Genomic DNA, 27,404 nt, shown 5'->3' on the forward strand with positions numbered 1-27,404 from the left:
ATTAGCGTTTTGGTTTTTTTTTTTTTTTTTTGTATGTTTGATAGGAGATGGACATAATATTGTGTGGGAAACTGCAGGGGAACTTTAAACTATGGGGGCAACTAGAGGGGAACACTGAACTGGGGGAACCTGGAAGGGAACATTATACTGTGGGGGCAGCTGGAGGTGGACATTAAACTGGGGATGTAGGTGGAGGGGGTCAATTATACTCTGCCCACCTATCAGTTTAGACCATAATTGTGCAAAAAATAACAACATTGATTGCTTGGGAATGGTGAGGGCTAGAGAAAAAAATCCAACTCCAGTGGAATCAGTTTAGTTAGATTTATTGTCTCTTTAGTATTATGTCACTATACATGGATGCTTGTCTAGTTATCCTCATTTTGTATCTTGTAAATGTGGAAAACGCAACACCTCCCAGTATGAATAATTTACCAGCACTCGTCCACCACTGGAGGGGCTTCTCCCAACATCTTCAGAGGACCTCACATTATTTTCTTGCTCTCAGCACTACCAATATTGCTTATATAACAAGATGGTTTCTGGAAGGTTTGATGAATCAGCTGCCAAGATATAACAGTCTTGTCTTTACATCTACTCATGTACTTGCACATTCTCGTTGACCTTGTCATCTATTAAACCTGGTTTAGAAATACTAAATTACATTGATGATATGGAGTCTCATCCACAATTATAGTTTGGTTTCTTACTCATACATAGCATTGAGTTATCTATAGGTCACAGTAATGTATGCACAGTTTATGATATACAGATGATACTGTATATAGATATGTCATAGTCAATGAAGATAAAATGCAGTAGCTTGCCAAAGAACACAGATAATTTCAGTAGATCCTGTCTTCAGTCTAGTGTGTATTAGCTCTCCGGCTTCCTCTCCTCTCCCCAATCTACATAATGTACAAAAAATGAGATTATTAGTTTTGGACTAATCTAAAGAGATTCATCTTGGGAATATTTACAACTTCATAAGGTTTGTCCAACAGTTACATTTCGGTTTGAACTTGCATCTGAGCGTTATAATGTCGACTATGGACTAGGACTATTGATGTCATTCGGGAGGGCAGAAGAGAATGAAAAAGAAAGGGGACTTGTACTGGATGCTGTTATGGAGTCCAAAAGAGTGGCCTCCTCCGGGACTCTGCTTAATATGTTCTTTAGTCTGGAAAGACTCCAGAGTGTTGTAATGGTTCATGGGTAGCAAATCGAAATGGCCAAATTGACTTGTCATGAGCCAGGTTCAACCTGAACATCACAAATTGTTTGGTTTTTATAAGTCTGCCATATACCTCTATACTCTCAAGAACTACTTGGGGTTCTCCTGTTAGCTAAGGACACAATAACATTGCAATCTTTGGTTACTCTGGCTGAACAGGCCAACGTTATGACACTGTAGGCTCTTCCTTGATTGTTGTGTGATAACTTTACCTAACCTTGTAAGACTATATGTCCATACAGTCCATACAGACAAGGGCTTGATGTGAGACCCATGCTGGAACCGTTTGGTTATGGGCAGGTACTCTCCTCTTTTCAGCTGACTTACATGCACTCCAGTCCCTCTGTCTCTCTGTCCAGGGCTGCACCTTTAATGAGGCGAGGTGAGGCGGTGGCCTCAAGCTGCAGTCCGGAGGGGGCGGCAGCTGCGGCAATCAGATTTTTTTTTTACCTTTTTTTTTTCTAAACTAGTGCAGGACAGGGCCGCTCTGAAAAGAACCCGAGCAGCCCTCTCCTGCGCTGGTTTAGACTTCTGCATCTCAGCGCAGGTGGCGTCATCATGCTGCCAGGTGCAGTGAAGAGGCGGCGGCAGTGGGAGCAGTGGCGAGATTGGTAAGTTAAATACTTTTTTTGTTTTATTTTATAATAGGCCGCTACCTGCTGGAGTATCGCAAGCAGGTAGCAACCTATTTACCTACATACTCCACTGCATACTCACTGCCGCCCCCGCTTCCCCTTCTACTATAGGACATGGGAATTGGCTGTGAGTAGGCCTGGGCCCAGGCTGTGAACCCACTACCGCTATTATTATACTTGGGGGGTCTTTTCAGACCCCCAGGTATAATAATCAGAATCCCAGGGGAGGTGAGGGAACATGATAAAAGTTTTACTCACCTCTCCAGGATCCGATATTAATCTTAGCAGGCTTCGGGCCTGTATGGTAATGTCCCAGACGTCAAGGAGTCTGGGACATTATCATACAGGTCTTAAGCCTGCGCTAGTAGTACCATACAGGGCCGAAGCCTGTGCTAGTAGTAAAAGCCTGTTACTGCTAGTGCAGGCTTTGGGTCTGTATGGTAATGTCCCAGGCGTGACAGGCCCAAAGCCTGATAGGAGTATCCTATCAGGCCTACCGCACAAAATATTACTGCATTGTATTCTCTATTATGTTACCACTAGCAACCCCCCCCCCCCCCCCCCCTGCTACCTGAGGTGGACGTTCAAAAGATGAAAATCCCCCCGCCCTGCCTTTTGATCGTCCGCCTCAGGCAGCAGAGAGGCTAGGTTCACCACTGTCTCTGTCCCTACGTTGGTTCTGGGGCTTACTCCATTCCGCTCTCCTTCTCTGTTGGTGTTAATGTCCACTATACACTCTCTGTAGATACCTTCCTGAACATGGAGATCAGCTGCCTCGTAGGCTGCCATATCACAGGTTCACAGACTAACCACTGCATAAACCCTACAAGACCTGCCATTTTAGGGATGCTTTGACCAAGTTGTTTTGTTATCACAATTTGGCCTTTGCTCAGATCCTTATGCTTGACCATTTTTCCTATATCTATACACCTGAAATTCAAGACCGGTCTGTTCACTTACTGCCTTATGCATCTCGCTCCTTGACACATGCCATTAGGTATCACCAGATAATCGAAGTTATTTCCTTCACCTGTCAGTGGTTTTAACGTTATGGCTGATCGGTATATATATATTTGTAGTGTTCTATATTTTCCCAGAGGTAAAGTGAAGGATTAGTGGAAAGAACAGCTGTAGCCTCTGAAATCCTGACTCAGGGAAGCTCTCCCTGCGGGAACACGCTGTTAGAAACCCAGGTGGTTAAATTGTGTTCTTGGCTAATTCACTGTAAGAAATCATAAGGGAACTGGAAATTGCATATAGGTATAAGAAAAATGAATAATTTATTAGGACAATCTAAGACAAATATGCTTTCTTTCTTTTTTATCAAAGAGGAGCCTCTGCTTTCCGTCTAGAAATGTTCACCATCCATAGCTAATAAAATGACCCCTCACCCACTGAGTTATCAGAAGGGTTAATGCCTACGATCAGTGCGGGCATAGATCGCGAACATTGCTGCCAAGTCTCCATAGTATAATACACCTCTATATTTTATTTAATATTACAATTGATTTTGGGAAAGGGTTAAAGACCACAAAGTAATTATCTGACTTGTCAAAAAGTCGCAATAATGACTAGAAATTTTGTAAATTAAAAAGATACAACACATAATTCATAGCTCTACCGTTCCAGTGCTGGCGGACCAGATCATTGTTGGACCGCAACTGGTCATTTGTGGTCAAGTGTCAATCAATGACCTTTGAAGTGACCTTTACACAAACAACAGGTGACTGATGAAGACTATGATTGGCTGTAGAGGTCACCTGACCACTAGTGTAACAATCGGGCTGTCAGCCATTATTTAACTGTTTGAAGAGTTGGGCACCCACTGTATAACCCTATAAACATTAAATGTTGGCCAAACCCACCATTTTTAAAGTATATGGGTGTGTCCTGATTCACCTTAAACAGAAAATGGTGAGGGAGAGAAGGATTGGACATGCTGAATTTTACATGTCTGATTATTTCTCTGTCATTGACGTTAAGCTGCAAATCTTTGCTTTCTGTAACAAAGTTTTCTGTATTCTAAGCTTTTGGCTTTGATTGGCAACTTTTCTGACCATGGTTTATCATTTCTGGTCCGAAGCCTCGGAGTTCCTGTCTTTTTCCAGTCATCCAAAATTAATGAAGACTAATGGTTTAATAGTATAAAAGGAAGAACAGATAACTCGAAAAATTCACTCCTTGGAATAGCCCGGAATCAAATCCGTTACAGTGTGCCTCCAATTATATGTCAACTTTTCATAAATGAATAGTACGGGTGAAAATAAGAAATTTAGTAAAATATCTTATTAATAATTAATTAATATTTTTCCTTCTCCACTTATCATGCTAAGTTACTACTTACATAGAAGTCTATGGAGCATGGAGGGGGTTTCTGAAAAAGACACAAAAATAACTGCATCTGCTAACTTCTTCTATGCTGTGCTCTCCACAGAAGTCCACAGACTTCTGTGTGTGAAGCTGAATACATTTTCTATAAAGATAAACACTCTAAATGAAGACAAAAAGGAAGAGAGCAGCCTAATAAGTGGAGAAGGAAACAGATTTCTTTAATAACATATATTAAAGAGTTTCTTATATTTACCTGTACTATTCATTTTTTAAAGTTAAATGATCATTGCAGCAGGAAGGAAAGAAATCAATAGGGGACCAGTTAATGTTACTGCTTTACACAGCTTTATTGCTTTATTTTACACCATTGTAATCTAGTCATATAATATTTCATGAGAATGGACAACCCTCTTTTACAATACAGTGATGTCACCATTTGGGCCTGGACACAAGTAGCCTGGGCTGAGCTGCCCTTTTACAATTAACAGACTGTTGACCCTGCTCTCATGTACATAGCACAAGTTATGTTATACTAATAGAAGGTCTAATGGAGAAAGCTGCACTGTATTGGGATGGGTTTCAATACAGGGAATGTCCAATGAGTTTTTCATCTTCTGATGCACGATCTGGGGTCCACCAGTTGTGTACATCCAAGAAAAGGTTTTCCAGAAAGATTGTTCATTGCATTAACTGTGGTGTTAATGTACAAGATCAATTTTCTTAATGCATCCTAAAAGCATTGCAGATAGACCTCTGAACGTGCCATGTACCGTACAAGCAGTACAAAAACTCATGTGCAGATGAACATACCCTGAAGACACAAGTCAGGACCATACAAGAGTCTATGTGGTAAACTAAATTCATACGCACAAATCTCAACATACAAAAGAGTATCATACAAACAACCACAATGATAACATCTTAAAAGGAGTCTGTTACAAACCCCAGTATATCACCCCAGCTCTGCAGATAGATAGGTTAAGGTCACCAGAACCCAGCATATCACCCCAGCTCTGCAGATAGATAGGTTAAGGTCACCAGAACCCAGCATATCACCCCAGCTCTGCAGATAGATAGGTTAGGGTCACCAGAACCCAGCATATCACCCCAGCCCTGCAGATAGATAGGTTAGGGTCACCAGAACCCAGCATATCACCCCAGCTCTGCAGATAGATAGGTTAGGGTCACCAGAACCCACCATATCAACCCAGCCCTGCAGATAGATAGGTTAGGGTCACCAGAACCCACCATATCAACCCAGCCCTGCAGATAGATAGGTTAGGGTCACCAGAACCCAGCATATCAACCCAGCCCAGCAGATAGATAGGTTAGGGTCACCAGAACCCACCATATCAACCCAGCCCTGCAGATAGATAGGTTAGGGTCACCAGAACCAGCATATCACTCCAGCCCTGCAGATAAATAGGTTAGGGTCACAAGACTCAGCATATCACTCCAGCCCTGCAGATAGATAGGTTAGGGTCACCAGAATCCAGTATATCACCCCAGCCCTGCAGATAGATAGGTTAGTGACACCAGAACCAGCATATCAACCCAGCCCGACAGATAGATAGGTTAGGGTCACCTGAATCCCTGTGAATCGCTGCCTCCATTGCAGGGATATTGCTGCGTTTGTCAATATGCAAATGAGCTATTTGGAACAATGAGGGCATTGTCTTGTCATTTACCTCTTTGGAGCAATAGCAACACCTTCCTTGCTCCAAAGAGCTTAGTTGCATATTGACATTGGCGGTAATGGAGGCACCAATTCACAAGGAGAAAAGACAGCTTAGGTGACGCTAGGATCTAGGTGTGGGGCTGGGTTGATATACTTGGTTCTGGGGACAGGTCGTCTTTAAGAAGATAAGAGAATACAGTTCTTCATGTAGCAGATGGAGATTCCTTCTTGTCTAGCTCTAAGGCTTCATATCCCAGAAGAACCTATTAGTGTTTCTATTGCTGGCTGCACTATCTTATCTCTTATCTATATCTTTTTGTATCCTGTGAATATTATTAGAACATACATTGTTAACAGGAAGAAGTAAACACAAGTAAAAAAAAAAAAAGATGGTTTTATAAAGTGAAATGACTGAATGACTAGGGCTGCATGCACACAACCTCAGAGGACGTGAAAAATGGAACATACAGCAGATGGATGGCATCAAGGGACCCATGTATTTTATTGAATGAACTTGGATGGCAAAACACACTGTAATAGAATGAGAGTTGGGCAAGACTCATGAGATTTATCCCACGAATATTTGCAAGGTTTCATGATGTAGAACCCCAGAGTATAATAAGTGGAGGTACAGAAACATAATAAACACTTCTACTTATCTTCAGTCACCTTTATGGGCCTAGGTGATGCCACGAACCTTGGGGGACCACTGACGCCTGTGTCCTACATGGTTACGGACATCATTCCCAGAGGCTAGAAGAGGCCTGAAGAGGATGTGGACCAGCAACGCAGCCCAGGAGAAGTGAGTAGGACCTTTATGTTTACCCAGTCCTGCTGGGCCTCCATATTTTACTCTATTCAGACCCCAAGCTATAATAGTGGTTTGTTAGTGGCGAACCCCAAAAATTTGTATCACTTGTTAGAACCAGTTCGATCTTCCCGAAATAGGATATTTCCTGAGTTTTTGTAGTCCAGGTTCATGGCCACTGCCTTGACCTGTGAACATCATAATCAAGTGCATGGAGCGAAAGAAATGAATCAGTGTGTGTGCTATCGATAAAAAAAACAAAAATGTTGATGTGTGCATTAGGCCTTAGAGGCAACCAAATCTATAGGGTTCACAGGGCTATTCTATAACATATAGCTGAAAGACTGCAAAAAAAGATGTAGAAATCAACTACTGAATAATATGGAAGGGACAGCGATCAGTATCCTATGGCCCTAGAAATATTTGAGCCTAGCCCTGACATGAATGGACCGTCTCCACTCTATGACTGTCCGTACACAGATAGTTGATAGGACCGCCTCCTTGACTTCTCACCATAGAGAGAGCAGAGATTTCAATGAATATATGACAGACTATTCTGAATCTTTTCCCACATCACTGTATATCAATCTGCTCAGCTCCTCCTGCTGTATAACATGCTGCAGGCAGGTCTATGAGTGTGTATATCAATCTGCACAGCTCCTCCTGCTCTATAACATGCTGCAGACAGGTCTATGAGTGTGTATATCAATCTGCTCAGCTCCTCCTGCTCTATAACATGCTGCAGACAGGTCTATGAGTGTGTATATCAATCTGCACAGCTCCTCCTGCTCTATAACATGCTGCAGACAGGTCTATGAGTGTGTATATCAATCTGCTCAGCTCCTCCTGCTCTATAACATGCTGCAGACAGGTCTATGAGTGTGTATATCAATCTACTCTGCTCCTCCTGCTCTATAACATGCTGCAGACAGGTCTATGAGTGTGTATATCAATCTGCTCAGCTCCTCCTGCTCTATAACATGCTGCAGACAGGTCTATGAGTGTGTGTATATCAATCTGCTCAGCCCCTCCTGCTCTATAACATGCTGCAGACAGGTCTATGAGTGTGTATATCAATCTGCTCAGCTCCTCCTGCTCTATAACATGCTGCAGACAGGTCTATGAGTGTGTGTATATCAATCTGCTCAGCCCCTCCTGCTCTATAACATGCTGCAGACAGGTCTATGAGTGTGTATATCAATCTGCTCAGCTCCTCCTGCTCTATAACATGCTGCAGACAGGTCTATGAGTGTGTGTATATCAATCTGCTCAGCCCCTCCTGCTCTATAACATGCTGCAGACAGGTCTATGAGTGTGTATATCAATCTGCTCAGCTCCTCCTGCTCTATAACATGCTGCAGACAGGTCTATGAGTGTGTGTATATCAATCTGCTCAGCCCCTCCTGCTCTATAACATGCTGCAGACAGGTCTATGAGTGTGTATATCAATCTGCTCAGCTCCTCCTGCTCTATAACATGCTGCAGACAGGTCTATGAGTGTGTATATCAATCTGCTCAGCTCCTCCTGTTCTATAACATGCTGCAGACAGGTCTATGAGTGTGTGTATATCAATCTGCTCAGCCCCTCCTGCTCTATAACATGCTGCAGACAGGTCTATGAGTGTGTATATCAATCTGCTCAGCTCCTTCTGCTCTATAACATGCTGCAGACAGGTCTATGAGTGTGTGTATCAATCTGCTCAGCTCCTACTGTTCTATGACATGCTGCAGACAGGTCTATGAGTGTGTATATCAATCTGCTCAGCTCCTCCTGTTCTATAACATGCTGCAGGCAGGTCTATGAGTGTGTATATCAATCTGCTCAGCTCCTTCTGCTCTATAACATGCTGCAGACAGGTCTATGAGTGTGTGAATCAATCTGCTCAGCTCCTACTGTTCTATGACATGCTGCAGACAGATCTATGAGTGTGTATATCAATCTGCTCAGCTCCTTCTGCTCTATAACATGCTGCAGACAGATCTATGAGTGTGTATATCAATCTGCTCAGCTCCTCCTGCTCTATAACATGCTGCAGACAGGTCTATGAGTGTGTATATCAATCTGCTCAGCTCCTCCTGTTCTATAACATGCTGCAGACAGGTCTATGAGTGTGTATATCAATCTGCTCAGCTCCTCCTGCTCTATAACATGCTGCAGATAGGTCTATGAGTGTGTATATCAATCTGCTCAGCTCCTCCTGCTCTACAACATTAGCCTTAGCTTTTTCCATGTGACAGGTTCCCTTTAAAAGTGAGCAAGCATATCTTTACAGCAAGCATATCTTCTCATATACATATGCATATTGCACTTTGGTAAGACCATAACCAAACTGTAAATGAAAGTATCAGAATGTAAGCTAAAGACTGGTGTTTTAGTTAAAAAAAAATATTGTTGAAATGTGATATTTAATATGTTACGGAGCTCATGGCAGCCCCTTTATCACTGTGCTTTTTGATTACAGTGAAGCCTCCCTTGTTCCTCCATTCCCCTTGTCCTTGTCTACCTTGGCTATACTGTGCACATAAAATAAAATTTACCACAGGAAATTGTAAGGCAATTAAAAAAAGATTAGCCTGTCAAATTCTCATTTCCCCACATACTGTAAAATAAAACTCATCTCCCAAAAAATGAGTTTCAGTGGCAGGGTGCTTTGTGTAGCGTAATGCTTAATTTATCCCCATCCAGCCGCCTTCGTGTCTCTGCATGAATTGAATCAGATTTTAACATTCATCATACAGTTTTCTGCAAATTCGCAGAATCTAAAAACAAACACTCGGGTGGATTTTGCCAAGCAAAGCTTATTTACACATCTGTATCCATAAAATATACATTTGGTAGTAACTAGATCCAACAATTCCAAAAACTGGTAAGGATTCCTTACTAAGGAATAAAGAGAACTTTTTTGCCTTACACATGTAGGGTTGGTTGAGACCCATTGGTGACTTCTTGGAAAATAATCTCTAACAGTCATCATCTCTAAAGAACTACGAAGAGTCCTGGAAGTGATGATATGGCCCCCAAAGAGCCCTCATCTCAACATCATCCAGTCTGTCTGGGATTATATGAAGAGACAGATGGATTGGAGCAAGCCTACATCTACAGAAGATCTGTACTCAGTCCTCCAAGATGGCGGGAACAACCTCCTTGCCGAGCTCCTTCACAAACTGTCTGCAAGTACCGAGAAGAATTGATGGAAAACAAAGTGCAAAGGTCACACCAAATATTGATGGAATTTAGATTTCTTTTTTCTTCATTTTGTTAATTGACAACTTCTACTTCTGAAAGTATTATTACTTTTCCATATTCACCTAAATCTTTTGCACAGCACTGTACACAACAGACAAAAGGAAGAAATATTGACATACCATAGATTTACCAGAAAGGGGTGTTCAAGGCACTGCATGATCTGAAGTTCTCTGAAGACATTCCTCACTTCATCTCTTTCTACACATTTCTGCTTGTTCATATATTTCATGGCGTACATCTTCTTGGAGTCTCGCTTCTGTACAATGCATACCTGGAAGATAGACGGCACATAATGTATAAATGTAGTGTATATATAGTGTATATACAGTATATAGCTGTAGTGGTAGCATGTATAGATAGCTTGCAAATGTCATTGGTTGATATGAGATGATGTCATCTGCGGGTGTCATCTGAGATGGAGACAGTGATGTCAGACCATGGACTTCTTTCTCCAAGTTTCCATCACAGAGCAATGAACCATGTGAACCTTTTATTGTCATTTATAGACTTATGTTGCTTTGTTTTGGGCAACACCTTAATCTTTGTACTATGTAAGGATGCATTCACACGGAGGACAATGGCGCTGAATTTGGTGTGGAATTTCAGCGCTGAAAAAAAAAGCCTCCCATTGACTTCAATGGGTTCCTTTTTCTGCTAGCGTGTGAATGCACCCTTAGGGTGCATTCAGACTACGTAACGCCGGGTGTGTATGAGAGCCGTACACGCCGGCATTACGGCAGACTGCCGAACACTTCCCATTCACTTCAATGGGAGCGCTCGTAACAGCGGCGTTTACGAGCGCTCCCATTGAAGTGAATGAGAAGTGTTCGGCAGTCTGCCGTAATGCCGGCGTGTACGGCTCTCATACACGCCCGGCGTTACGTAGTCTGAATGCACCCTTACTGTTAGGGCCCCTTCACACGGCGTAAGCGCTCGGCTCATTCTGATCCGTACACGCGAGCGCTTCTAAACACTTCCCATTCACTTCAATGGGAGCGCTCGTAAAGCCGGCTTTACGTGCGCTCCCATTGAAGTGAATGGAAAGTGTTTAGAAGCGCTCGTGTGTACGGCTCGGAATGAGCCGAGCGCTTACACCGTGTGAAGAGGCCCTTAAGGACCGTTCAAACAGCAGAAAATAAAGAGGCATTCCAGTTCATTTTCTGGCCGCCATTTTCCGGCACCTGCATTCCATGGCGACTTTCTGCCTTTGATTAGGACCAGATGAACGGGAGTCTCCAGCCAAGGAAAGGGAACCTCTATTACCTCTTATCTCAAGCATAGCCAAAGGATGTATAGTGACCCGCAAGGGCACCCATGGGGTAAAAGGTTGCATGTGATTGCTATAGTAATGATCTATATATGTGTTTTCTATTGTTTTGTAGAGCTTTATATATTTTTTTTTTTACTTTCCCAATTTTATGTTGAACTTTTAAAGGTTAGAGAGCACTTTCAGTCCTATATTTAGTGGTAGTTGGGCCAAGACAGGCTGTACTACGACAATGGACCGCCTAGCTTACAAAATATACATACTACTGCTGAAGAGAACATCTCCACATTGAGTAGACCTGGTATCCGTGCTTGAAATGAGCTTGTATTTCCTCAGTAGTGGTTCCTCATGGTCACCACAGTATAAAGAGACAGGACTAGAGGAGAGAGTGAAGCGCAGACACTTCTGTTCATGTATATAGAGAGTCTTATCTGTGGATATCTCTTGTGTCTCTATATTATGCGCGATAGGAAGAATTGCCTAAGTAAACTGCGCCACAAGGATCTCCCATTCAACTGCCTCTGTGCCTCCTGTGTATCATTCACACCCAATATAAAGGGCCCCCCAAAACACCAACATCCTAAAGAATGGTAAAAGGGAATGCCCATGAAAATATCTCTATCATGAACCACTTAGGTACAACCCTCACATCGCTGTGCCCCCATAGGGCCTGTAAGTTGGCATAAAAGCCATCATGACAGGAGAGTGCCAACATTTTAAGGTTTCCCCACAGTGTAAACTTCCCACTCCTAGACCCAGGCAGGACCAGCGATAGGGGAAGCAAACTGGGAAATTGCCCAGGGCCCTCATTCCCAAAAGGGCCCCTGGGATTCGGAGCCTTTCCACCAAGACAGACTATAGCAGCCTCTGAGTAAACATTAGATCTTTGGCAGATTCCCCTTAAAGCAAAGGGGCCTTCCAAGATCCATCTCATGTGCGTGCCTTTATCTTCATTGTGTGGTTAGCATACAGACACATGACAACTGTGATACTAAATACAGCGTGACTCTAAATCTAGCTAAATCTGTTATTCTGCAACATCGCTTTACAAGGGTTTCTGTAAGATGTATTCTGGACATGTCCGTCTCACAAGGTGCAAATAAAAATGTTCTCTTTTGCAATTCTTTAATCTGATTTCCCACTGCTATGCAATTAGTTTGGTGCCCGTCTCTCCTACGGGTCAGATCTAACATTCCTACCATGATGGCTTTTATTGCAGTTGACGTCTGCAGTCTTTTCAATAGCTGTCTAGAACAGCACGTATATGTGTCATTAGAATTATAGTTAATATTTCTTATGTAAATTCTCATTATTACCTTAGGCACTGAGAAGCAGTTACTTGGTCCTCAAGATATACAACTATCTGGTGGTGTGTCCATAAGGTCCCTTGGTTCTACTAAAGATAGCACAATATTAGGTGGGGGGAGGCTCTGTTACAGATTTTGCATTTGGTTGCGGGAGCTTCTAGCTCTACCTCTGCACTCCATTTTCCTTCCAGGGCTGGAACCTTGTACAAAACTCCAGATCCTGAGCAGTAATCTAGAAATCAGACTGGTGTTGTCTACTCTTGACACCCATGTCAATAAACTGTCTGAAGGGCAAATGATGTGACCTTTTTAGATTTAAATTGGTCCATCTACCTGATTTTTGACTACGTAGGGGTGAGTAGCCCACTGGAAGGAAGGCCCAGAGGTTGGGAGTAGCAGTCACTGTGGTTATAGTGACAAAGATTTCTACCAGATATTCCAATGCTCCACCTAGGCTGGGGTATTGCTGAGGAGTCCTGCAAGGTGTCAGTGTTGGCTGCAGTGTATCCCCAGGGCATGTCCTAATAGTATTAAGCCTCACTGGCTTGATAGTGGTTGAATTGCCCATAATGATAGGTGCAGGTACAAGAGTCAGAAGACTGGGTGTTTGCAAAAGGTAGTAACTCACAATTTTAACTAAAGTGGAACATGGTGAAACCAAATAGTTTCGGGTGGGTTGTAGCTATGAGGCAAATATAATTTTATCCTCACAGGTACATCTTGGATACACTCTTCACAAACAAACAGGGATAATTTCCATCTCCTGACTGCAGAACTGCATCTCAGCTGTCCTTGAGTTGGCCTATACCAGTCTAACCAAGGGCTCTGGCTCAGTCTCGTCACCGTTTTCTCCATAACCTCCTAGGTTGGAGATACTCACTCCTCTATTTCATCCATCTAGCTAAGAAATGAGGAGGCTAAATATATGTCTCCTTTCTCAGGGAGAAAATTGAGGAAAAACAGGGAAAAATGGAGCACTACTGGTGAACGGTAATCAAATCACAAGGATGAGCGTAAAATATAATACGTTTATTGGTTCCAAGGTCATAAAAGGCAATGCGTTTCAACACCAAACAGGTGTCGTCATCAGGCCAATAATGGGTAGTCTGTATGGGCCTGGGAGAAAGAGACTCGCTTCCCCTACTCAGTGTTCCCTCAGTCAGGGTTGTATATCAACTTGGCCCTCAACTCTAAATGGCTTGCTCTCTTAAAGGCATACTGATATGCTAAACATGTCTAAGTAGGCAGAGTATGGGTAGATGAACTGAGCTAAACAATGAAGAGGCCACATTGTTCAACCAAGTGTTGTTTCAAACATCTGATCGGTAGGGGTGCCAAGAAGTTGACCCACACCAGTCTAATATTGATGATCTACCCTTATAATAGGCCATCAGTATTCTCATCCTGGACAACTCTATTAAATGAAAGTGTCACAATTGCCCCCAGCCATACTCACAAAGTACATGGAGCAACTTACCTTTCCAAAACTCCCTTTCCCAATAGCTCGTAATATCTGGAAGTGGTCAAAATTAACTGAAAGAGACAAAAACAACATTGAGATCAGAAAAAATGTTTCAGCCCTACACGAATAATACAAGAAAAATAGAACAGTCTTTGTAACATCTATGTATATTACCCTAAATATTATAATACTATTGCATTATGAATTCTATGATATGTGCAAAGTGAAACAAAGCAAGTTCTCTATAAGGCCTGGTTCACATCTGCGCATGGGTTTCTATTCAGGGAATCTGCTTGCGAACCCCCCGAACAGAAAACTAATCCACTTAAAAAAGCAGCGACCTAAAGAAACCCGCAGACCCCATAGACTGTAATGGGGTCCATGTGGTTTCCACTCGGTTTCTACATTAAAAATGCAGAGAGAAAGGTGCTGCTTCCTCAATAACGCTTAATGACACAGGTCTGGTTCACGTGATATCTGAGACGTCACTAAACAGGCCCGAAGCCTGCCGGAGCGCAGTAGGGGTAAGTACCATTGTTGTTTATGTTCCCTCAATCACTGTCTCGTATAGGACTCACAATCTATGTTCCCTATCAGTATGTCTTTGGAGTTTCGGAGGAAACCCACGCAAACACAGCAAGAACATACAAACTCCTTGCAGATGTTGTCCTTGGTCAGATTCGAATCTAGAAATCAAGTGTCATAAAGCCACTATGATGTCTTAATAAATGTAACATCTCATTTTTACCGCTTATTGAATTCCAGAAAAACACAAAACACAAAAAAACAAATGTTGGAGCTTCTTTTTTTTCCATTCAGCCCTGCAAAAAACTTTTGAAGTTTTTCAATATATTATCTTGTCTCGCAACTTATAGAACTATGTCAACAGAGAAATTCTAAAAATGAGTAATGGAAGGTGAAGATTACAAGAAATGACAATGGTAAAATGAAAGATGGCGATAACGGAACTTATTTTGATAAAAGAAAAGAAGCCAGACGGAAATTGAAAGTCGAACCAATAATATGTTCAACCTGCATTCGAAAAACAGAATATGTAGCGTGCCCTGTTCGCATCTTGGGATTGCAATTTGATCTCTTTTCCTAAATGTTCTCCAATATATTTAGGACTGACTATCCTGTTAGTGTGAATTTGATCTTATGGCTTCTAGGCCTTCGCACAGAAAAAAATCTTGGTAAACCCGTTTATTGTGTGTTTAGATGTTCCAAGATTTGGTCTGAGATGAACTGACAAGAGATTTGCCAGAAGGAGGAGCGAACACCACCGTAACAGATAAAACCCGACTTATCTTCTACGTCTCCAGCTTAGATAAGCTGCAATATTTTGCTTGAAGATAAAGTTAAAGCTCTATTCCCATCGGGCACATTAAAGTTTATAGAAAAGCAGAATATTCTTAAGTATCCTTCTTCCCCTGTGCCTTCACCTCAACTGGCACATCAGCTCCAGTAATAGGATTGTACCAAATTTTAGGATGTAGAATGTACTATGATGAATAAATAAGACCTTATTCACATTTCAGTGTTTCTGAGCCAAAATCAGGAGTCAAAAAGACAAGTGCAAATCTGTCCAATATTCCATATCTCTATGTGGTCTCCTCTATCGACCAGCAAATCCCTCGAGAGCTTAGAGCTACCATTAGTTGGTTTAGAAGTTATTTTGGTCATTGAAAGTAGGTCAAGAGAGTTAGATGGACTCTTGCTATTTTACTATTAAAAAGTTGGCTTATATTATGAGCGATTTGTTAGAAACAAAGCTGAAAAGTTTCAAATTCGGAGGAAATTTTGGTAAATTTGGCAAAATTTCAATTGCTTCTCATCTCTATTCTCAGCTCCTGTTTTTGGCTTACTGTACAAACATTGATGCAAAACACTGATGTGTGAATAAGTCCTAATGAGTGAACAAAGCTGGCTAAAGTAACTACCTTCTTTTGTGGGCCAAGCTAGTCCAACTTTCATAGCATGATAATGCCCATTGGTCAGTTATTTCTCCGTTTTTGCCTTCTTTATATGAACTTGTTTGGGCAACTGACTGCAAAATCAGGTGTTCAGAGCATATACGTTGCAAAACGGAGCTTATACCTCCCCATATTAGAGACTACAGATGTGTTCTTCCTTAGTTTTGCTCTTAAAGGGGTTGTCCCGTCACAAGGATCCTATCTATAATGCTTGTAAATGTGAATTTAAGACTTTTCCTAAATACAATGCTTCAGCAAAACTGCTTTGTTTGGCCACTATCTCACTTTATTCATTTTTTTGTGGCCACAGCCCTGACCTAGCTGCTCCTGAGTCAAGTGATGTGTCTGCCTGCTCTCAGGGGGGGGAGGGAGGAGGGGCTAAGTACACGGGAGCCAGCCTGGAGGGGGGTTAGTTTACCCTTTGGGGGACAGGTGAAGCCAGCAACATCGCTATGCTTCTGCCCTGCATGAAGACAGCAGCGGCAGAAGCGATGCTGCTATTCCGGGGCGGGGGGCGGAGGAGCGGAATAACAGCATCGCTTCTGCCGCTGCTGGCTTCATGCAGGGCAGAAGCATAGCGATGTTGCTGGCTTCACCTGTGCCAGCATCTAACTCCCCGGCATCCGCTGTAATAGGCGGATGCTGGGGACTGTTAGACGCCGGCACAGGCACATCGCTATGCTTCTGCCCTGCATGAAGACAGCAGCGGCAGAAGCGATGCTGTTCCGCTCCGGGGTCACATATGCAAAGCCAAGCGGCGAGATGTCGCCGGCCCTGCGTGCAAGCTCATACACCAGTCTAACCTTCACAATGCGAATACAGACCCGCAGGGTGTCGGGTCTGTATTCGCATTGTGAAGGGTAGACTGGTGTATGAGCGCACACGCAGGGCCGGCGACATCTCGCCGCTTGGCTTTGCATATGTGACCCCGCCCACCAATGACGAGACAAAGCCGGAAGACAGAAGATTTTAGAGGAACGAAGACGGGTAAGTATGCGACGTGGGACAACCCCTTTAACCAGATGTTCTGAGATGAGTGGTACAAGATGACCAACTCAGAACAAAAAAAAAAAAAAAATTGTGTAAACTGTCAGTCTGTTGGGAGTAATGCAGATTACTTTTTAGGCCAAGATGAAGGGTAAGGAAATTGCGCTTGTACATATGCTATATTGTACTCCAAAATCAACCTCTAGGCTATATGGTTAGCTGTTAGGGAATAGCCAGATGATAATTCCCCAGAAGCTGCTGGAAACCCTGGGGCGGGGCTCAAGGGACAGTGAGCCCTAAGCTGAAGCCCCCCACTTTCCCTTCCTATTGCCAGGCCCTATCCTTCGTAATAGGCGGCAACAACGAAGACGATCCCTTCCTGTATAAGTGATACACAAAAACGCAGACAGGACAGACAACAACAAACAGAGGTCAGCTAGCCAGGCTTCGATAACAGTCGAGCAATGCAGTGCCAAATCGAAGTCCAAAAGAATTGTCAGTAGGGGAAGCCAGAGGTCATGGATTAGAATACAAGTAAATAAACAGCAAGGGAAACCAGCAAGCACGGGGCAATAATAGGCAACAGTGTGAATGTGCGCCAAGACTAAATAGGGGAGGAAGAACCCGCCCTGGACCTGACAGGAAGGAAAGCTGTCAATCACAGGGCAAGACAAAAATTTAACCACTGAATGGACAGAGGCAATAAGGGCAGAAGATGGGTGTGGTGCAAATACAATCACAGAACTAGAGCCGTGTTCACACAGTGCAACTAAAAACTTTAAGCAAATTATAAAACTGCACACACCTCCTGCGCCGCAGCACGCGAGCAGAGGGTGGCGAAGAGACCCGAACGGGCAGAGATGTTACACTAGCCCTGGGAGCTACTGAGGAACCCCATTAGCATAGAAGTCCCAACTCAAGTTAGCTTTTACCTATATCATAGGCTGGGAGCATTGTCTGTCAACAGGCAAAAAAAAAAAAGGGAAACGGGCCTTGAAGTGAATGAAAGGAAAATAAGCCATTTTTCTACATGTATTTTTACATTTTATTATCCATATACAACCAAGTTATTGTTATAGAATATTTTTGTGCACCCCTATAATATGACACATGCCCCTATACAGAAGTGGTAAGAAAAAAAACTCTGTGTGTCTTCATATGAATTTACCCATACTTCATACGTGGTACCCATTTAGGATGCACATTCATTTTTAGGCTGCATTTATGTCAGGGATGCCTTTAGAAATCTTTATTATTATTTTTTTTTCATGTTTTTTCAATTTTTGTGAGCAAAAGTAATAGTCAGTACTCCCCAGTTTACTCCAGAAATATAGCTTCCCATTATTCCCAGCCTCTGTTGGTGCCCCCACATATTATTCATGCCCCCTTTTGTGCTACAGCCTCCCCCACAGAATCCCCCCTTGACTATACACTGATGACCAACTGCTATTTTTTGCCATTAAATGGTTCATTTTTTCCTTTCTGATGGTGGAAGGTTTCCTGTGATAAATCTTCTCACTCCAGTGCACCAGTGGGCAGGGGTAATACATTTACAAAGCACACACTAAAAGTTAACAAAGGAAATCACAAAGGAGAAAAATAAAGTTTATGCAACCAGTAAGTGTTGAGGAGGACCTGTGGGGCCCTGTGGCTTCAGTTGCAAATCCAGAGTTTAGATGAGCTGCCATATGTGTGTACATGAAGAGTAACACATTTCTGGCCATTAAATGATTTGTATTTTGCATTTACAAGTGAATTATCCCACAAAATTTTTGGGTCCAATATGATCAAGTTATTGTTGGACTTGATTTGTTCCAAATAAATTTGGTCGGAATTGAAAGTGCCCAGATTACCCTGAAAAGTCATGTATGATACTATGAGGTCTCCTGGGTCAATTTCCAAACTCTGGTGACTGGTGATTCCTAAATTAAAGGGTTTATGCCACAAAATATATTTAGGATAGAAGATAAATTGCTGATCGGTGAGAGTCTCACATTGAAAACCTTGTTGATCCTAAGGCCCAGTTCATATCTGCTTTCGGGTTTCCATTCGGGGAGTCCGCTTAGAGACCCCCGAACTTAATCCTATCTGCATAATAAAAAGCAGTTACCTAAGAAAACCCACGGACCCCATAGACTATAATGGGGTCCATGTGGTTTTCATACAGGTTCCGCACGAAAAATGCGGAGAGAAAAGTTCTGCTTGCAGGACTTTTCTCTCTGCATACTTCATCCAGACAGGGAAACGGAATGGCCCAAACACAGATGTGAACTAGGTCTAAGAACTTGAACCTGAGGCTAAGGCAGTAGACACAGACTTATCCCCATTTCCATTCACTTCAATAAGAATGCCGAAGATAGCCGCGGTGCTCCCACTGATTTGTATGATGTGCGATCCACGTTCCATGTTCCCTCTCTTTCATTTATATCTTGTACTAGAATATTTGGCGCGCTATTTGCCATGTATATTATGTCATGGTTGCTGACCTTGGTAGAATGACATTGATGATCAACAAGTAGACGAGGTGAAAACATGATGGCATTTAGAACGAGAGCTGTCACGAAACCATTTTTATCTCTGGTAGGAAGGGAATGACAAAAAAAATCAATAGGGAGCGCTGGACCAAGGGGAGATGAAGCAATACTGCCAGTTAAGTTTAGACTGTATATAAACAAAGGATGTGCTATCAAAGGAATCGCTGGAGGCAAACCTTTAGTTGAGCTAAGCAAGCAGTTTGACAAATCATCTGGGCATGTGCTTCAAATCAGTGGCAGCGCTGTCAGCCGGCGTAGGGAACTCACTGTGCATGTAAATCCTCCTGCAAGCCAAGGGAAGCCGCAGGAAAGGAAATTGTTCTCATTTTCAGCCAGGGAAGGGATTAGATACAAAGACATGGACGGAAAAGATGAGTCTTACAGACAGCTATTATGTGTGTAATTAGAAGTATGGCCAGGCTTCAGGGTACACGGACTGTTCTATATTGGTGACATGGGGAGTAGACTGGTTCAGATGGACTTTTGCTTGGGGGACTTGTTTTAATCTCATAAAGTGAGTTACAATGATTGACTATTTATGAGGCAGCAACAAGAAAAACTTAGTGTTGGCAGTGCTGCTTGCACTCCTTTTCTCCCCGCATGTTTCGTTCAAACACCGTGCGGAAACCCCATTATAATCTGTGGGGTTATAATCTGTGGTTTCTTAGCTAACCGCTTTTTAATGGGTATAGGTTTCCATTCAGGGGGTCTCAAAGCGGACTCTCTGAACAGAATACCGAATTCAGATGTGAACCAGACCTTAGTCCATGCTTTACAGACCAGTCAACAAATTTCTTAAAGGGAGTCTGTCATCAAAACCAGCACATCAACCCAACCATGCAGAGAGATATATTAGGGTCACCTGGATCAAAGGGATATTTACCCCATGTGAATCATTGTCTCCATTGTCAAGACTGAGCCGATATGCTGGGTTTTGGTGACAGACTTCCTCCTGTTAAGCAGTTACATCACCAGAACTCCTAGATAACTCCATACCCTCAGTCAGTGACATCACTAGCCATTCCTATATAACTCCACCCCCACACTCTGTGACATCACCAGCCCTTCCCAGATAACCACACCTTCTCACTCCATGAGGTGAACAACTTCATAGATAACTTTGCCCTGTTACGCTAGGTTACGCCCGGAGTCCATTCTCAGCTGTCCGTCTTCTGCATGCAGAGGACGGAAAGCTGTCAGACCGGGTCCGGCCGTGAGCGCCGGTGAGCATTTTATGCTCTCCACCGCGAAAGCGTTTTTTTAAACCGGACACAGAGTACTGCATGTCCGATTCTGTGTCCGATTTAAAAAAAAAAAACGGTTTTGTGGCGGGGAGCATAAAACGCTTACCAGTGCTCACGGCCGGACATCTTTCAAACCCATTCAAATGAATGGGTTTGAAAGAGTCCTACAGGTTTCCGTCTCCTGCTCAGTTTTGTGCAGGAAACGGAAACCTGTATGAACGGAGTCTGTAAAATCATTTGACTGTCCATGAGAACACTACTTCAGTCTATAGTATCACATCACTCTATAGATAACTTATACCCCTCAAACTATGATATTACTAGCCCTTTCATGAAAACCCTGTTCCCTCACTGTGGCATTATTAGTCCTACCCAGAGAACCATATCTCCTCACTATGGGATCACCAAGTAGTGTTAGACTGGCCCACCAGAGTAACTGAAGATACAGTGGGGCAAAAAAGTATTTAGTCAGTCACCAATAGTGCAAGTTCCACCACTTAAAAAGATGAGAGGCGTCTGTAATTTACATCATAGGTAGACCTCAACTATGAGAGACAAAATGAGAAAACAAATCCAGAAAATCACATTATCTGATTTTGTAAGAATTTATTTGAAAATATTGGTGGAAAATAAGTATTTGGTCAGTAACAAAATTTCATCTCAATACTTTGTTATATATCCTTTGTTGGCAATGACAGAGGTCAAACATTTTCTGTAAGTCTTCACAAGGTTGGCACACACTGTTGTTGGTATGTTGGCCCATTCCTCCATGCAGATCTCCTCTAGAGCAGTGATGTTTTGGGGCTGTCGCTTGGCAACACGGACTTTCAACTCCCTCCAAAGGTTTTCTATAGGGTTGAGATCTGGAGACTGGCTAGGCCACTCCAGGACCTTGAAATGCTTCTTACAAAGCCACTCCTTCGTTGCCCTGGCGGTGTGCTTTGGATCATTGTCATGTTGAAAGACCCAGCCACGTTTCATCTTCAATGCCCTTGCTGATGGAAGGAGGTTTGAACTCAAAATCTCACGATACATGGCCCCAGTCATTCTTTCATGTACCCGGATCAGTCGTCCTGGCCCCTTTGCAGAGAAACAGCCCCAAAGCATGATGTTTCCACCCCCATGCTTTACAGTAGGTATGGTGTTTGATGGATGCAACTCAGTATTCTTTTTCCTCCAAACACGTAAAGTGGTGTTTCTACCAAACAGTTCCAATTTGGTTTCATCAGACCATAGGACATTCTCCCAATACTCTTCTGGATCATCCAAATGCTCTCTAGCAAACTTCAGACGGGCCCGGACATGTACTGGCTTAAGCAGTGGGACACGTCTGGCACTGCAGGGTCTGAGTCCCTGGCGGCGTAGTGTGTTACTGATGGTAGGCTTTGTTACATTGGTCCCAGCTCTCTGCAGTTCATTCACTAGGTCCCCCCGTGTGGTTCTGGGATTTTTGCTCACCGTTCTTGTGATCATTTTGACCCCACGGGGTGAGATTTTGCATGGAGCCCCAGATCGAGGGAGATTATCAGTGGTCTTGTATGTCTTCCATTTTCTAATTATTGCTCCCACAGTTGATTTCTTCAATCCAAGCTGGTTGCTTATTGCAGATTCAGTCTTCCCAGCCTGGTGCAGGGCTATAATTTTGTTTCTGGTGTCCTTTGACAGCTCTTTGGTCTTCACCATAGTGGAGTTTGGAGTCTGACTGTTTGAGGGTGTGCACAGGTGTCTTTTTATAGTGATAACAAGTTTAAACAGGTGCCATTACTACAGGTAATGAGTGGAGGAAAGAGGAGACTCTTAAAGAAGAAGTTACAGGTCTGTGAGAGCCAGAAATCTTGATTGCTTGTAGGTGACCAAATACTTATTTTCCACCATAATTTGCAAATAAATTCTTACAAAATCAGACAATGTGATTTTCTGGATTTGTTTTCTCATTTTGTCTCTCATAGTTGAGGTCTATGATGTAAATTACAGACGCCTCTCATCTTCTTAAGTGGTGGAACTTGCACTATTGGTGACTGACTAAATACTTTTTTGCCCCACTGTACACCTGTAGGCCAAGGCTCTAACACAATAGTGGCTCATCCATATTTGAAAGGTACTATGGTCTATACCCTAAGGGTTATTGGAGAGGGTCCCCCAAAATAATTTTATGTAATGGACCAAAGGAACCTTAGTTTGATATTGTCACACACACTTCATAGATAACTCCACACCTTAGTCTGACATCACTTGTCCTTCTTTGATCACCCTAAAATCCTTTCACATCCTTGTATTTCCAGTCTTGGAAGAAGGCTATGTTTTCAGAGGACTTTGTAGCACAACACTATTACTATATGTGAGTTATTAACAAACCAATAACCATTAATATAAACCCAACTGCACCCGTGAGACCCAAAGACATGAATCTACAGAAGTCAAAAGTCAAACCTAGAAACAAGGTCAGCAAGGGGAAGTTCAATACAGGAATCAAGACGTGATTGATGATTCTATCAAATAAGGTCAAATCCTAAGGTAAGGTCAACCTGGAGATCAAGTAATACGCTTCACAGAGACTAACGGGGTCATGTTATTAAAAGAAGCCCCTATGAGGCAAATTATAAAAAGGTCCCCCCCCCCCCCCACACACACACACAGTAAAAAGCGTCTACAATAATCTATAAAAACCATGACTACAACTGGAAGCCACAGAACACTATGGGTGCAATGTGTGGTGCAGGGACCCCAAACAAAATGATCTCTGGGGGCTTCCAAAATTGATCTTTTAGGCCACATGCACAACCTTTTGGTACTTCTCTCATTTGTAGATTGACCCCACCCAGTATAAATTTACGGGTCCTCACAGTATATTCAGTATATTACCCCTTTTACTGGCCCCTATACAGTATAACAATCCCTTTACTGGCCTACACATTATATTAGCCCCTTTACTGGCTCCCATATATTATAATTCCCCCTTTACTGGCCCCCACAGTATATTACCCCTTTGCTGGTCCCCATATGACATATTGCCCCCTTTAGTGGGCCCCACAGGGTATCCCCTTTACTAGCCCCCACACAGTGGCGTAACAACCGCCATAGCTGCAGAGGCAGCTGCCACAGGGCCTGGGACATTAGCGGCTACCGCTGCTATCATTACACTCGGGGGTCTATACGGACCTCCTAGTATAATGATTGGCGCCCGGGAGAGGTTGCCCAGGGGCTTATCCCTATACAGAAAATGGACCCCTGCCAAGCTCCTGCCGTCCTGCACACAAGAGAAGAAGCAGAAGAAGCTCCAGGAGAGTGAAACTAAAAAAAGAAAACACAGGTACACAAGACCTACTGGAGTTACTATGCTTATTAATATCAGGCATTTGGGGTGATTAGTTTTGTTTTGTTTCAATTGGCGCAATAATGTGTAGATGATTGTGAACCTGTAGGGCCATGACCCTTTCCTATAAGCCATATCCATGCCCCACCTACTTTTCTGAAAAGAGGTGAGGGCATAACAACTTTTTTAATCAAAAACGATCTTAACAAAAATGTGCAACTTTCAACAGCAACTTGATTCATTTAGCCAATTTTTGCCAATTTTTAAAAAAAACCTACTTGTAGATTATAGTGGACTATTCAGACCAGCAGTATTTTTTCTGAATACATATCTAATCCAAAGCATTACCAAACATAGCAGTAATTATCTGACTCTCTATAGTCTTTATATAATAACCGGTGGGATTGGTCCTTTGATAGAGAACCTCAGCTCTGTATGTAATGGGCAGTGTCATGAATTTTAATCTTTCGTAGCCTCCGAGTCTAAATGGAAAATATGTGTTTGCTTTTCCTACATGCTGATAATAACTAAACACAATGCATGCTGTACTGTATACAAAGAGAACTCAATGGATACAGAACAATTCAATTAAGTCAATGTGAGGCTTCCGCTCAACATAAAAGTGAATAATCCATAATGTCTCGCAGTGGCTGCCCATTAAGTTTTCATTCACATGAAATGTATTTGGTCTGAATAGCTACTGAGTCAAATAATAACCAGAAATTACATTTATACAATCTGTTCACATGTACTGTGGCAACACAAAGACTGTATGGACCCCTGGGGGGCAGACTCTGGGAGCCATCAGCAAACATGTTGGACATCACAATGGATATGTATACATTTGCTTTCAATTAACAGAAAATGATGCAAAATGGGGTTTGCCCAAGAATAATTTTCTATAACCTATAAAAATTACAAAGTAGGGTTGTACATTGTCAGCTATGTAAGGGAATTGCTAGTTGTGTAATTCCTCAGTGCTGCAGCTGAACCAGGTAGGAAGGTAAAGTCAGAGACAGTCCTAAACTTGACCCAGTCCCTGTCCCTGCCTACTTGCCTCAACTGTCCTAATGACAGGGACAACTTGGCGACAGTCCCTTCTCTGAATAAGTGTACACAGAAAAGGGCAAGACAACACAGAAGCAGAGTCAACAAGCCGAGGTCAAACCAGAGAGACTAAGCAGTACCAAACCAAAATCCAAAAGTAAAAAAGTAGTAACAAGGAAAGCCAAAGGTCAGAAGTCAGTAAATAAAATGCAATACAATACAATAGCAAGAGAAGTGCTTAGTAAGGAAGAGTCACAATAGCCAGCAAACCTGTGTGGGCTGATAACCTGTTTATAAGAAATCCAAAACCCGTCCCAGGCTTGATTGATGGATAAGCTGTCAATCACACAGGTATGGCTAAAATTAACTGTTAGAGGAGTGGAGGGAAACAAGGTGCAGAAGATAGGTGTGCTGGAAATTAATTACAGAGAAGAGGTAATAGAGCAGTGTTCAGACAGAGCAACAAGAATGTTAAGCAAGGAATCAAACTGAAGATGCCTCCTGTGCCGCAGCGTGTGAGCGGAGGGTGGTGCAGAGACCCAAACATGCAGAGACGTTACAGGCTATGATGATTGGTAGCAAGTCATAAAAGTAAACTGAGTGGGTGACCCCTATTCCAAAGCAAGCAACATCAGTGACCAGGGGTGTCCTTATAGCAATAAGTATTGTAGCAAGTTGGGTTATTGATTAGCCATGATCTGCAGGGCAAATAAAGTATTACACAGAATCCATTCAAATGGATTTGTGACCAGCACTGGTCCTTGGATGGTCCTTAATGACATCCATATACCCTAAGGGCCCATAACCATATACTCTAAGATTCTTCCATGTCAAATTCCTCTCCATGTTCTTGCCCTGTGGTTCCTATGGCAAAAAGTCGATGCAGAACTTTGGCATTTTAGCCTCAGATGAATGGGGCTAATCTGTGGATAACCCATGTGGGTTCTGCAGCTAAATCAGCAGAATCCACTGTAAGACTGAGCAGGAAGCTTATTTTTTTACCATCCTGCTTTAGTCTTTGTCTCCCATTGAATAAAATGGGACGACGATTCAGGAAGGAATTTGGAGCAGATTTGACCCTTACATAGCATCTGAAGAGGAGTGGACATCCCTTTACAAGGAAACCTGCAGGTGAATTTGAGAAATTAAATCATCAACAAGTCCTTATGGACTGGTAATGACTAGAGATGAGCGAACACTAAAATGTTCGAGGTTCGAAATTCGATTCGAACAGCCGCTCAATGTTCGTGTGTTCGAACGGGTTTCGAACCCCATTATAGTCTATGGGGAACAGATACTCGTTAAGGGGGAAACCCAAATCCGTGTCTGGAGGGTCACCAAGTCCACTATGACACCCCAGGAAATGATGCCAACACCTCTGGAATGACACTGGGACAGCAGGGGAAGCATGTCTGGGGGCATCTAACACACCAAAGACCCTCTATTACCCCAACATCACAGCCTAACAACTACACACTTTACACACTCAATACCACCTCTCTGACAGTAGGAAAACACCTTGAAACATGTGTATTTGGCACTTGCAGTGAGGAGAGCTTGTCACCAGCAGTGAATTTGGCCCTTGTAGTAAGTTGAGGTTGGCACCAACATTTGTTTTGAAAATCAGGGTGGATTGAGCCTCTAACCAGCAGAGTTTGGGCAAATTCATGGTGGAGGGAGCCTCTAAAAACCCCAGTTTGGACCAATTCATGGTGGAGGGAGCCTCTAAAAACCCCAGTTTGGACCAATTCATGGTGGAGGGAGCCTCTAAAAACCCCAGTTTGGACCAATTCATGATGGAGGGAGCCTCTAAACAGCCCAGTTTGGGCAAATTCATGGTGGAGGGAGCCTCTAAAAACCCCCAGTTTGGACCAATTCATGGTGGAGGGAGCCTCTAAAAACCCCAGTTTGGACCAATTCATGGTGGAGGGAGCCTCTAAACAGCCCAGTTTGGGCAAATTCATGGTGGAGGGAGCCTCTAAACAGCCCAGTTTGGGCAAATTCATGGTGGAGGGAGCCTCTAAAAACCCCAGTTTGGACCAATTCATGGTGGAGGGAGCCTCTAAAAACCCCAGTTTGGACCAATTCATGGTGGAGGGAGCCTCTAAAAACCCCAGTTTGGACCAATTCATGATGGAGGGAGCCTCTAAACAGCCCAGTTTGGGCAAATTCATGGTGGAGGGAGCCTCTAACCAGCCCAGTTTGGACCAATTCATGGTGGAGGGAGCCTCTAAAAACCCCAGTTTGGACCAATTCATGGTGGAGGGAGCCTCTAAACAGCTCAGTTTGGGCAAATTCATGGTGGAGGGAGCCTCTAAACAGCCTAGTTTGGGCAAA

General features: G+C 43.0%; 1 protein-coding gene across 1 annotated transcript in view; it reads right to left on the minus strand.

The window, feature by feature from the left end:
* The window catches only part of STK32B (serine/threonine kinase 32B), a 182,542-nt gene that overhangs the window by 117,677 nt on the left and 37,461 nt on the right, over positions 1-27,404 (minus strand). Inside the window, exons 2-3 of the mRNA XM_075260817.1 lie at positions 13,985-14,040; positions 10,053-10,204 (exon numbers count right to left, since the gene is read on the minus strand). Of these exons, the coding sequence (XP_075116918.1) occupies positions 10,053-10,204; positions 13,985-14,040 (208 nt within the window). The remainder of the gene's footprint in view (positions 1-10,052; positions 10,205-13,984; positions 14,041-27,404) is intronic.

This window comes from Leptodactylus fuscus, chromosome 1 (genome assembly GCF_031893055.1).
Source record: "Leptodactylus fuscus isolate aLepFus1 chromosome 1, aLepFus1.hap2, whole genome shotgun sequence".
Lineage (NCBI taxonomy): Eukaryota > Metazoa > Chordata > Amphibia > Anura > Leptodactylidae > Leptodactylus > Leptodactylus fuscus.